Here is a 12,243-nt window from a genome sequence, read left to right on the forward strand (position 1 = left end):
CTTGTGAATAACAACAGCGCACGTTCATCATGGTTTTCAGGATCAGGGCATAAATAATTATGTATTTGTAACAGCATGTTTGCTTTTTGTGCTGGCATTTCACAGCAAATTACCAAATGTTACACCTGATCTCTGGAAATTGACCAGGCTCTATTCATGATACTATGGGCCATACCTTTAAAGGAGCTGGGGAGTTTGAGCCGTTACAGATAACAAGTAGGAAACAGACAACTTTAAAAAACTTTCAGTGATATCAGAAGAAGAACTTTAAATGATGGGTGTTTGCCAGAGGCCCAGCTCCAGCAATATTGCCATCTGATTTACACAATTTTAAACAATCCCCATATTTTTTTTACAATGCCACTAACCGCTGTACAGATAAAATCTAGATGATAAAATATGACTCATGATTTTTTTTTTTTTTTTTTTTTTACAAATAGTTATAAATACAATGGAGAGAAGATATATTACATTCTATGTACAGAACACACCATTTCTATCAGGGTAGGATATTAAGCCTAGCTTTCATTTGTACACGTGACCCTGAGATGTCTTGTCGTCTTCCCTTGTACAGTATGTATACAAGTTCATTAACTCCTTCTATTGAAAATGGATTTCTGTGTTTTAATAGTATCATCTCTTTGTATGAGAACTCAGAAAGGGAAAACAGTGATCTTTCTCCCCTCACCCCCAGACATTTCATGATTGATTGTTTCTGCTCCCCAAATTGTTGGAGAACTGAACATGGTGACTTTAGTATTTGTGTAACATTTACTCATTTAGAAGTCTCTTAGCAGTACAGTGAAATGAACATGATTTCCCTTTTTATATATAAAAACACAAATTCGTACCAGGAAATAAAATGAAGTCTTTACAAAAGTCTATTTTCTGAAAGTCCGCTGTTAATTCAACAGGCTGCTTTTCAAAATATAGGCTACTGGTGTAGGCCTTCGCTTGGCTGGAAGTCAAAGTAGCTTTTGATTAATCAGGAGGCATTGGTTACTACCTCCCACCATCTTTTCATATAAAAATATACTTTAAGGTCAGCATAATTTTATGGAAAGTCCTTAGCAATGAATTCTATGGATCGTCATGGAAAACAATACACTGAATGCATTTCATAATTTTACCTGAAATTCATATGCAAGACACTCCTTTCCTGCTCAACAGCAAGCTACGCCATGCCCGATGTAAAAGAGTGTGTGGGTAGCAAATTCCTTTGCTTGGTGCCTTGGTAAAGATTTTGATACCCCTTCAACGAGGACTGTAATTTTTTAAAGCCGACTTTGGAATAGCTGGAGTGACTCTTGTTTTAAGCTTTATAGTTATGCATGGGAGTTGTCAGCGTCAGCTGTCCATTTGGTGCCACTTCATTTCCGTCTTCCTCCAGTAAGCCTGAAACATCAGCGTTGGGTATGCTGTCATGGTAGCTGCTAAAACTAATGTTGTCCTCCTTAAGCTCAATGGTCCAAAAAGGAGCATTAAGTTTTCGGTTTTGATATTCACGGTACATGTAAACAGCACCCACAAATCCCATCAATAGGACCACAACAATAATAATAACTGTCAAAATAATGATGTTAAATTGAGTCCAGGAGACGTCTGCCAATGCAGAGGTACTATTGTCAGAGGAGTTGACAGGAAATATAGTCTGCACAGTTGTTGGCGCTAATGTACTGTTTATCACCGTAGTTGAAAATGATGTTGTCCTGCTGGTGTTGGGAGCAGCAGTTATAAACCCTCTAGGTTCAGGGCCAGGAATGACTTCTGCAAATAAAAAAAGAGATACGTAAATTAATACATACATGAACAATAAAATACATGGTGAGCCATGACTGGAGAACAGGAAATAAATGGCTCTGCCTATAGATCACTGTTAGTATGAGTGCAACAAACTAAAATTTTAAGGTCAGAATTGTTCAGGTCCCATTTACACATCAAAATATTCGGCCAGATGTTCAAGACAGCTCAGCGCATTGAGGGCTGAGTTCTTTTGAAAACCTGGCCATAAGCCTCACAATGGGAGCTGCTGGGGGCCGAGCACTTTTGAAAACCCCCTCCTTGTTTAGATGCCCAAATAGGAGTTGAGCTTTTTAGAAAATCTGGCCCCGATTGTGGGTGCTCTGCTCTTGAAAATCTGGCCCACGCGACCTCGATTACTCATGATGAATTCAAGTCACTCCAAGTGCAACTCAATGGGTGAAATGTTGGCTCCACAAAGTCAAAGGGAGTTTTGCCATTCAGTGGAGCCAGGATTTCACCCATACAAAAGGTTTTCTGAAGAGACCTTTTACTAGTAGGGGCTGAGGAGGAGACTCACCTCTGAAAGGCTAATTTGGTACAGGCAACAAGAGTTGGGGATGCTCAGCCCATCTCCGGATCAGCCCCTAAGTGCCAGCGGTAGGAGAGTGATTATACTTGAAAGCCCAGGGATGGATTTAGAGGTGGAAAGATCCCTAACCAGAACATGTTACAACTAGACAGAGGATTCAGAATGTTTCTGTTCCATGGACCTAGTCCTGCTCTCAGCTACATCCATCCCACTCCATCCATTTTAATGCGATTGCCTGTGCATAACTAAGAAGAGAAGTTGGTCCTGTCTATCTTAAGTATTTTTATATCACCAATCACTGCAGTATTGAGCCACTGAATAAAGTCCTCAATAAAAAGCTATTACAAGTTACATAAGGTCAACTTCCAATCAGGTTCCCACACAAAACAGTCTAGTTAGAAGACAGTTAAGGTTAAAACATTGTTGACACAACCTAATTGACTAGCCTCCAGCTTCCTTATCATATACACATTAAAATATATGCTAGCCATTAGACACGCTAGAAATGCACAGTGAAGGTATCCACCCAGCTCCTCTCCATCATATAATAAATGACCATTGGCTCTCACCCAGACCAATTTCTACCATCACTCAACCTTAGCTTTGTCTCACTAGCGGTTTAATTAGACTGTGGTGTTGATGGTGTTGTGTGAATGTGCACGCTGTTGGATTTATAAGTACAGTACAGACCCATTTACGCGCAAATCCGCTTAACAAGTGGTAGCGCCATGCCTCCCAGTGCTACCTATTTAACACACGAGAGTTGTTAATATGCAGTACAGGAACTTGGTATGTTGCACTACAGATTTGCTCACTAACTCACTGACATAGAAATCAACAGGAAGTGCGGAGCGGAAATGTGTTGTATGTCTTTACCGCTGACGGGGGGGAAGGGCAGGGGGGAAGGGGCAGCAACGTTAAAGCGCTGCCACAGCAAAGAACCCTGCAGCACTTTAAAGTTCCTGCCCCTTTTGCCCCCCCTTGGCTGCCGATGGGGGGGGGCGGCGCAAAGGGAGCAGCTGCCCGGGGCCGGCGATTTAAAAGGATTCCGCAGCAGCAGCGTCCGGAACCCCGGGCCCTTTAAATTGCCACGGGAATCCTGAAGGACTGACTAGGGGATGCTGACCCCTAGCCCCACCCCTTCTGCCCAAGGCCCCGCCTCTTCCAGGGGCCAGAGCCTTCCCCGCCCTGTACAGTAAGTGTCCGGAGTTACTTTCACCCCTGTGTAGTAGTAGTAGTAATGTTTTTATTAGATTACACATTTGAATTTATATTCTTGCAAAGCGCCATTAAGATAGGCCTGCAGTATTTGGGATGTTGTGAATATGTATGTAATCCTAGATAATTATACATGTATATATAGATATCTTAAGATATTTCAGCATGGCCCTCTTAATCCGCAGTCCATTAACATGCGGTCACGATGGCTTGACTCCCGACATCTGCACGTGAACGGGTCTGTACTGTAGTTAAGTTCTCAGGGCCCGATCCTGCTCCCATTGAAGCGAGTGGTAAAATTCCCAGTGAATTCAGCTATGCAGGACTGGAGCCTACGACCCCAAGCAACTGAAAACAGGGAGGGTCAGAATGAAAACACTTTTTCAGCCTTCCCTATAGCAGTCAGTCAGTGCCTTTTCCACTAGAATATTCCAACAACATTTAACTATAATCAAGAGAAGGAGGAAGCTAGTATATCTCTGTGAGATGAATTATTATGGCGCAATGGAGCCTGCATCCACAAAAGTTTGCTGCAGTACTTGAGCAGACAGATCTGTTATGTCAGCTGCTGCGTTCACACCACTGATCCCTGAGCCCAGCACTTCATGGATCCAAATTAAAGGCGCTCAAAAGATCATGGCCCAAATCCCGAGTGCTTCAAGGATCCTGCTTTAGTCTGCTCTTGTGACGAAGCAAACATAAAGGATCAGTTTTCGTGAGTGGCTAGTTATTTTCGGTGCTCCAGTTTTCTCAGTATCCAACCCGAGACTCCTTAAAAGGGCCTGCTGAGCATCCACCCCATGAAAATTAGACCCCTTTTAGTTGCCTCAAGTTGGGCTGCCCAAAATTGAGGCCTCCAAATTCACTAGTCACTTCTGAAAATCTTGGCCCTAAAATCTGCTTGCACGCAGTGCCTCCACCATCTCCGCTCATGGCCGAGCAACATTCAGCAAACAGGGAACAAAAATGCAGATCTTTTAAATATTAATATGGAAAGGAAAACAGGTGTCAAGGAAACATGATAGCTGCCTCAGCTGCCAGTGAGACGGGAGGGCAGTATTTTCCCAAGTCAGTAATCAGCTATCTCACCATGTCATTAAAGTGGCAGGAGAGGTGCAGGCTGGAAAGGGTCATTCAAAAGCAAAGGCATATATGTTACTATGGGACAAGGTCAGTCAGTCCCTTACACACAAAACCAATACATTACAACGGATGGACCAGTGTGAAATTGCTATCTGCAACCCTGCAGAGAGAGCCATACATAAAGTTACAGCAGATGAATATTAATCTTTTTACTAATCATCTCTCTTCCCTGCACAGAAAACAATCTTGCAGTCTGTCCGTTCAGGGATCAGTAAGAGAATGAAGGTTACATCAGCTCCCTACTGTAATGCCTTTGAATTAAATCTCTTGGAACAGCAGGGATGAATTTGGTCCTGATACGTTTTGGAATTCTGCGCTCTCCTTCCTATGTACAACCACACATGCATGGAGCCTGCAGTCTATCTAGTGGAGTAACTTACTGACAACCACTGGGAGAAGAACTATGGGAGAAGAACTTTCTACCATTTTATTCAGGGCTATATACCGTTATAAGGTAGCCTCTTCATTACCACCGTGCACCTGAGAGTATTAGATGCAATGAGGATGAGGAATGATAAGAGGCCTCAAAATCAGGCAACAGTGAGTTCACATCCCTGCTCTTCCACTGGATTTGTTGTGTGGCTTTGGTCAAGTTGCTAACCGCTCAGTGCCTTAGTTTCCAGCTACAAAGCGGAGGTGGTAGTTCTTCACAGAGTTGTTCTAAGCAGTTGGTTAAGGCCTGCACAGCACTTTGAAGCACTACGTGTTATGATAAAAAGCCTTTACAAAAGGTGCCAATCCTGTAAATCCTTACTGACGTGAGAAGTGCTACTGAATGTAGTCAAAGCAACTCACCGGGGGGTTAAGAGTTTGCATCCAGCTCTAGAAATCAGGATACAAACCAAATTATACATAATCTTTTGTTTCAGTTTATTTCATGATATTGCCTGCCATAGTTTTGGGGAACAGATGAATTAACGAAAACCTAGATGAATCTCCAATTCACGGATTTCAGAGCCAGAACGGATCATTAGATTATCTAGTCTGACCTTCTGTATAATACTAGCAAGATGAATATATTAGTGTCTCTTTTTATACAAAAAAGTGCACAAACACGCATGAAAACACACACAAAAGTTCACTGCAGGAAAGGAACTTTCTTAAATACTTTTCTGTGCCAAAACCTAGAAGATTCTGCCCTCCCCCAGCCTGCTGTCTCAAGCTGTAGAGAGAACTGTCTGTCAAGAGCCACTTCCAGAATGCCAAAGATTAGCCGTGCGTCAGAAACATCATGCTGCTCCTTTCAACGTAGGCAATGTTCAGACAGGCTCTCGATAACTGAAAACGAAGCTTGAGAAAACATTATAATGGCTACAGGGGGAACTTTCTTCCAGCTTCCCACTTGGATTGACTCTTTTAAAGGAATGAGTTTCCACCTTGGAAGATGCTAAAGCTGTTTCATCTTCAACAGCAAATCCCTCCAGGAATAAATATACCCAATATTCCTTCCCCACCCCCAGGCAGCTTGCGTGCGGCTGATCTGTTTAGGAAACACGGACACTGATTCGAGGAGAAGGGTTTACCTTTCTTGGTGCAGTTGGCTCCCTCCGGGTCTCTGACATAACCTTCCTGACACTCCTCGCAATGGAACCCGGCCGTGTTGTGGAGGCAGCCAATGCATTCCCCTGTGTCTGGCTTGCACACCTTGGGTGACTGCTCTGGGTCTACATTCCCGTTACATTTACATCTAATGCAGATGCTGTCGGAATTGTAATAGCCATTGTCGCACTGGTCGCAGTTCGGGCCTGTGTATCCGGCTTTGCAACTGTCACACGTTGGAGCGTGTTGACCAGGTTCTGAAAAAAAAAAAAAAAAGAGCCCATGCAAATATCACTGAATGAGCTCTGTGAAAGAATGTTCCTTGTACCACTTGCATGTTTGCTCTGCATCACACTAATTTGCAGTCAGGTTCTAAAGTCAATGGGAGATTGCCCGTGTAAAAGCTGAACACACATATCTTTAAAATGCAAGCGCTTTGCAGCAGGGACGTCTTTCTGTTCAGCCCTGTAGATCTATGCTGCTCCATAAAAATAAAAAAACACATTTTTAGGTTTCTAAATCTTGGTGCCCAGTCGGAGTATAGTTAGCATATTTCCAGTCAATCTACTTCAGTACACATCTGTCTTGAGTGATGGATTGCACGGAGCATCTGGCCCATTGGGACTACACCATGGAAGTTATGGATGGACAAGAACTTTTTAGATCATCTTGACCTGGGGAAGTGGGGCGGGGGAAATCACAAGGCGTTGAAAATGTTATTACAACCTAAAGCTAAGGTGACTCCCACTCACACCATTTGCCTTAGAACTCAAGTATTCACCACCAACCTCTTGAAAACACACACAAATTACATAGGCCTAGCCTTGTTATCATTAATACTGTTCCTTATTCTTGCTTTTATAGTAAATGTACGGGCATCACAAAAATTCAGTCTTCAAATAAAGGGACCAACCACCTACTAAGTTTGGGAAAAACTACTCTAGGCCATCTCCCCACTAGTGCAGGACTGATCCCAATAGTTTGTTTTCTAGCATTTTGTCCAAAATTAATTTGAAAATCCCAAGCAACAGGGCCTTCCGTCTCTCTTCTCTTGGGAGTCTCTTACATGGCTAGGGACGGCAGCTTAAATTTCCTCCCGATTAATTTCATCCCATCCCCCTTTGCTATCTCTCTAGTAATGAGGTGGCAAGAGCTCAAAGCAACATTGCAAAACCTGTAAGGCACAGACATCTTCACAAGCCCTGCAGCCAAGCAAAGAGCACAGATTATTTGTGGCAGGTCTATTTTCTGTGTACACTGGGTGAAATTTACCCCTGGGCAAAGGGCCAGCATGTTGCCTATGCACTGCTGCAGTTCCACTTAAGTAGGAATTAAGGGTTGCATAGGCCTGTTGCTAACTTTCTGCAGAAGGATGAATTTCACCCACTGCTGATAACACAGACTAGCTCTCCACTGTATCTATGTCTTTTTGTCTGCAAAACAATAAAGACACTTAAAACGAGCAGTGGAAACCACCAGGATAACCACAGTAACCCGTAACAGCTAGCGCCTGCAGCAAGGGAGATTTTTCAATGGTTTCTTGCTCTCACAAGAAGCATCAAAAATACTCCAAGAATACTGTCAATAAATCCTGCACTCCTAAATGTCACGTGTCACTTCCGATAACACACCCCAGTTCCCATGAAAGAGGGATTCAAAGGCAAAGCTTACAAACTGGCGCACTAGGATAATCTGCCCGGAGTACAATTTAGCTGTGAAATATATTGAAAGAAGTTGCTTTCACTAGCATACAAAAAGAGCCTTACTTATTTGGCAACTGCCAGTAGATGCCACTGTTGAACATGGACAGCGGTTACAATCATGGCTTGGGAGGATGCTTCTAAAGAAGCCCACCTTACATTTTTCACAGTGGCTTCCTTCTGTATTTCCTTGGCAGTTCCAACAGGCGCCTAAGAGAAATCAATAAAAACAACAGACGATTCATTTAGCAACAGCAGCAGCAGAACATTTTAATCAAGGATATTTTTATCTCTCTCTCTCTCTATTTATATTTATATTTATATATTAGACACACACACACACCCCTACATTGCACAGCCTAAATGTTCACAAGTAACTAGTGATTTTGGATGCCCCTTTTGTTTGTCTAAACCTAAGATTCATTCAAAGGATCTGATTTGGGGCATCTCAATACTTTCTAACCACCAGCCACCCCCCCACCCCCAGTTAGGCAGTCAAAAACATAAGCACCCAAAATCACTCGGAACTTTTGAAAATGTAAGCCTACGTATACTAATAAATTCATGCAATTAAAATCCTCCAGGAGAAATATCCTAGCCTGTATCAGTCCCGGTGAGTAAGGGTGTCACCCTGCCAACCCTCACTCACACAAGTAGCCCCACTGATTTTTGGTGCCTTGGGAATACCTATAATGGTCAGAATGATGGGTTAAGGTCCTGTAAGGATCACCCTGGGGATGTCGAGGACAGCTCTCTTGATTTCTGCTGTACACTTGTTCTACCACTGCAGTGTCACTGTTTAAGTTAACCAAAGAATTCAGTTAAAAGTCTATGTTGCATCTCTCTTTGGCCTCTCTGCCAATCAAAATTCACTGACACCAGGCTCACTCCTAATGCCAGTAGCACTGCTCTCAAGTTTTGGAGATTGGGCATGCGATGCAGGCTGCAATGATATGAGGACATGAGGAGGAGTAAGAACTCCCTTGCGCAGGTTACCCGGACCTTGGGTCTGAGTGTGTGGGGTGTGGCTCCACTCCCAATGCACTGACCAGCAGAGCTGAGCCAGGAGCGTGTGGGAGGATTTGTTGCTGGTCTAGGCCAGCAACAAATTACTAACCCCCTGGAGAACGCTGGGGGAGCAAAGAAGGAATTGGGGTTCCTGAGCCAAAATTACTTCTCTGGGGTGCTCCTGGAACAGCAAAGCAACACATTGCCTCTTACTAGAGGCTGTGCCCTTGTGGCATGATCGAGTCCTTTGTCAAATTCAATTTGATATGACTGCAAACAAAGGAAGCAAATCCTGCTAGCAATATAAATGCAGCCCCTATCGAAAGCTCATCCATCAACAGGAACATCATCTGCTTCAACAAGCGCCTTACTGAGGGGTGGAGGTGACCCAGGGGAAGCTTATTTGATTAAATCCCAAGTACAAGCCTCTGAAAGGTAAAAGCAGCCTCTCCGCAAACCAGGATGGCGCAGAGCAGCGTAGTTACTGAGTGCACACTGGCTGAGCTACGCTGTCAGGGTTCTGGGGGGACAAAATGCTAGTATCAACGGCAACCAGGCATATAAAATCCCCATCAGGTTCGTGTTCAGACTAGAGTTTAAACACAATATAGTTCCTTATAACATCAATCAAGGCTGGGTATTGAATAACTGGCTGGGTATTGCTTTTTGGAACCAGCTGACCATATGGCGAAGGCTGGCGGTGACTAAGGATGCTTGCAGCGTTCCATAACTCAGTCTTCTAGTCATTGCTTCTTGTACAGTGGCCTGTATTACATGAGCTGGTGGTCTCGGTGGGAGAGATTTCCACACGATGGAAACTACCCCCCCCCCAAATTGCAACCTCTTTTGGCAATCTCACCATGGAGACCAAGGGTTGAATGAATCATGGAGAGTCAATTACTAGAGGTGGTCTTACCTAGTCAGCTTTAAGGCACTTGAGTTAGACTCTGCTCTCGGTTATGCTGCCCTAAATCTGGAATAACTGCACACATTTTCTGTGCAGACTTCTCCATTTCAAGACCACATCCTTTCCCATCAGCAGGAGTTGCAAGCATCTTCCTCTGCAATACTCCAACTGGCTGCATTGCCAATGGACCAATAGGTCACTCAATTGTACAAAGCAACAAAGAGTCCTGTGGCACCTTAAAGACTAACAGATGTATTGGAGCATAAGCTTTCGTGGGTGAATACCCACTTTGTCAGACGCAAGACGAATACCCACTGCGTCTGACGAAGTGGGTATTCACCCACAAAAGCTTATGCTCCAATACATCTGTTAGTCTTTAAGGTGCCACAGGACTCTGTTACTTTTTACAGATCCAGACTAACACGGCTACCCCTCTGATACTCAATTGTACTAAGCATCCTAAAGGTTTTGGACCAGGGATCACTTTCTTCTCTGTGGAAAGCATTAATATTTCAGAACAGTTTCCATTCTGATTGCACCTTTCAAGCATTAACTAAGCCTGGTGGCTCCTCCGGTAGGTAGGTGTTGCTACACTTATTTTACAGATGAATACAGTCAGACACGAGAGGTGAAGTGACTTATACAAGGCAGTATGTGTAAGAATAAAGCCCGGGATTCTTGATTTCCAGTCTGCTTGCCCTAACTACTTTCTCTTTAACACACTAAAACCTAATGAACCTGTATCCATACAACATACTGTGAGAAAACAGGTTCATTAGGTTTTAGTGTGTCCTGTGGCACCTTAAAGACTAACAGATGTATTGGAGCATAAGCTTTCGTGGGTGAATACCCACTTTGTCAGACACAAGACGAATACCCACTGGGTATTCCTTTATATGAAATTCCGTCACATTATCCAACTGGGATTTGTCAAAACAACGTAGGTTTTCAATTAGCCACAAGAGGGAGCCCACAACACAGTATTAATGCAATAGAAACTTTGACATTGACAAGGAATACACACTTTTATATAAAGCTGGAAAGGTCAAACAAAGTGCAATCTCTAGTTCCTATCAAGAGCTACATGCATACATTACTTGTTAGAAATCAGATCTAATTTACTACCTGTTTTTCTGCTTCAACAATAAAAAGGAAATGCAAGTAAAGAAAGAATAGGAACTTTTTACCGTTCCATCATAGATTAAACTAACAGTAACACGGTTAGGCTTCGATTCTGCAATCTGATCTATAAAGACGAACCTTTAACACTCATGGCAAAGGGTTTTGCCTCCATAGACTGACTGCAAGATCAAGGGCTTAGCTGGCTTGTTTTCTTTTTTTGGTATGTAATTCCATATCAAATAGCTAAAAACCACACATAAAGGCTCTGATTCAGCCAGGCACTTCAGCGCACCTTACCTTGAAACATGTTCTTATGTCCCATGACTTCAATGGGACTTAATCACATACTTAAAATTAAGTCTATGAGCGAGTGCTTGGCTGAATCAGGGCCACACCGAAAAAAGTTCTAATCTCTGCTAGATTTCCCATGAAATTTGTTCTTCTGTAAAAAGCAATGAGGGTGTTATCTGCTGAGAGTTCATTCTGTGACTGTCAATATTGACTTTGTGTCTTTGTTAGAAATGCACAGACAATGTAGTAATAAATACTAGAACAGAGCAAATAATTACAAACAAATAATTCATTTGATTAATTCTGTCTTTCTGCTCACAGGCTGTTGGCAAACAAGCTGCTAACTTCTTGAACTCATTGCCTATTTCACTAGACAAAATTTTGGGGAGTTTTACTTTATTCTGTGGCTCATCAATATAAGTTTGAATTTCAAAATTGGAGCTTAGTTGCTGAGCTGGGATAGGTTGTGTAAATCACATGATATTGTCTCTCTTTGGGTTTCTGGTGTGCAGGGACACAAAGGCAATTTACTTTTTTCAGCACAGAAAACATGTGTAAATAGATCACAATGTTCAAGGAACGTCAACACAAAACGGACAGGAGGCAAATGCATTAAAAATCAGAAACAAATATGAATGGCCCATTTCTGCAGCGCTCATAATGTTATTTGTGTTATAGGTTGCATTCAGCCAACACCTGAATAATACATACTTCTGGTGAATAGAAGGTACAGCAAAACGTAAGCTCTTTCGGGTCAGGATCATCTTTTGGTTATGTGTTTGTATAGGGTCTAGAACAATGGGGCCCTGGATTCCTAGTTGGAGCCCTAGACATAATAAAGGCTCAATATTGCTGTCAAAGTGAATGGCAGAGCCCGCACCAACTTCAATGGGCAGAGGATCAGATCCAAAACGATAGAGTTTGTGGTGAAAGTAGATGATTTTATGCCCTATGCACAAGTACAATTAAATGAAAGATACAAA

General features: G+C 42.8%; 1 protein-coding gene across 1 annotated transcript in view; it reads right to left on the reverse strand.

Annotated features, from left to right (window-relative positions):
* Positions 1–248: 248 nt before the first annotated feature.
* MEGF9 (multiple EGF like domains 9) overlaps positions 249–12,243 on the reverse strand; it is a 78,116-nt gene continuing 66,121 nt past the window's right edge. The window contains exons 4-6 of the mRNA XM_008170843.4: positions 7,999–8,142; positions 6,217–6,489; positions 249–1,767 (exon numbers count right to left, since the gene is read on the reverse strand). Of these exons, the coding sequence (XP_008169065.2) occupies positions 1,313–1,767; positions 6,217–6,489; positions 7,999–8,142 (872 nt within the window). The 3' untranslated portion in view covers positions 249–1,312. The remainder of the gene's footprint in view (positions 1,768–6,216; positions 6,490–7,998; positions 8,143–12,243) is intronic.

The sequence above is a fragment of the Chrysemys picta genome, chromosome 18, assembly GCF_011386835.1.
Source record: "Chrysemys picta bellii isolate R12L10 chromosome 18, ASM1138683v2, whole genome shotgun sequence".
NCBI lineage: Eukaryota > Metazoa > Chordata > Testudines > Emydidae > Chrysemys > Chrysemys picta.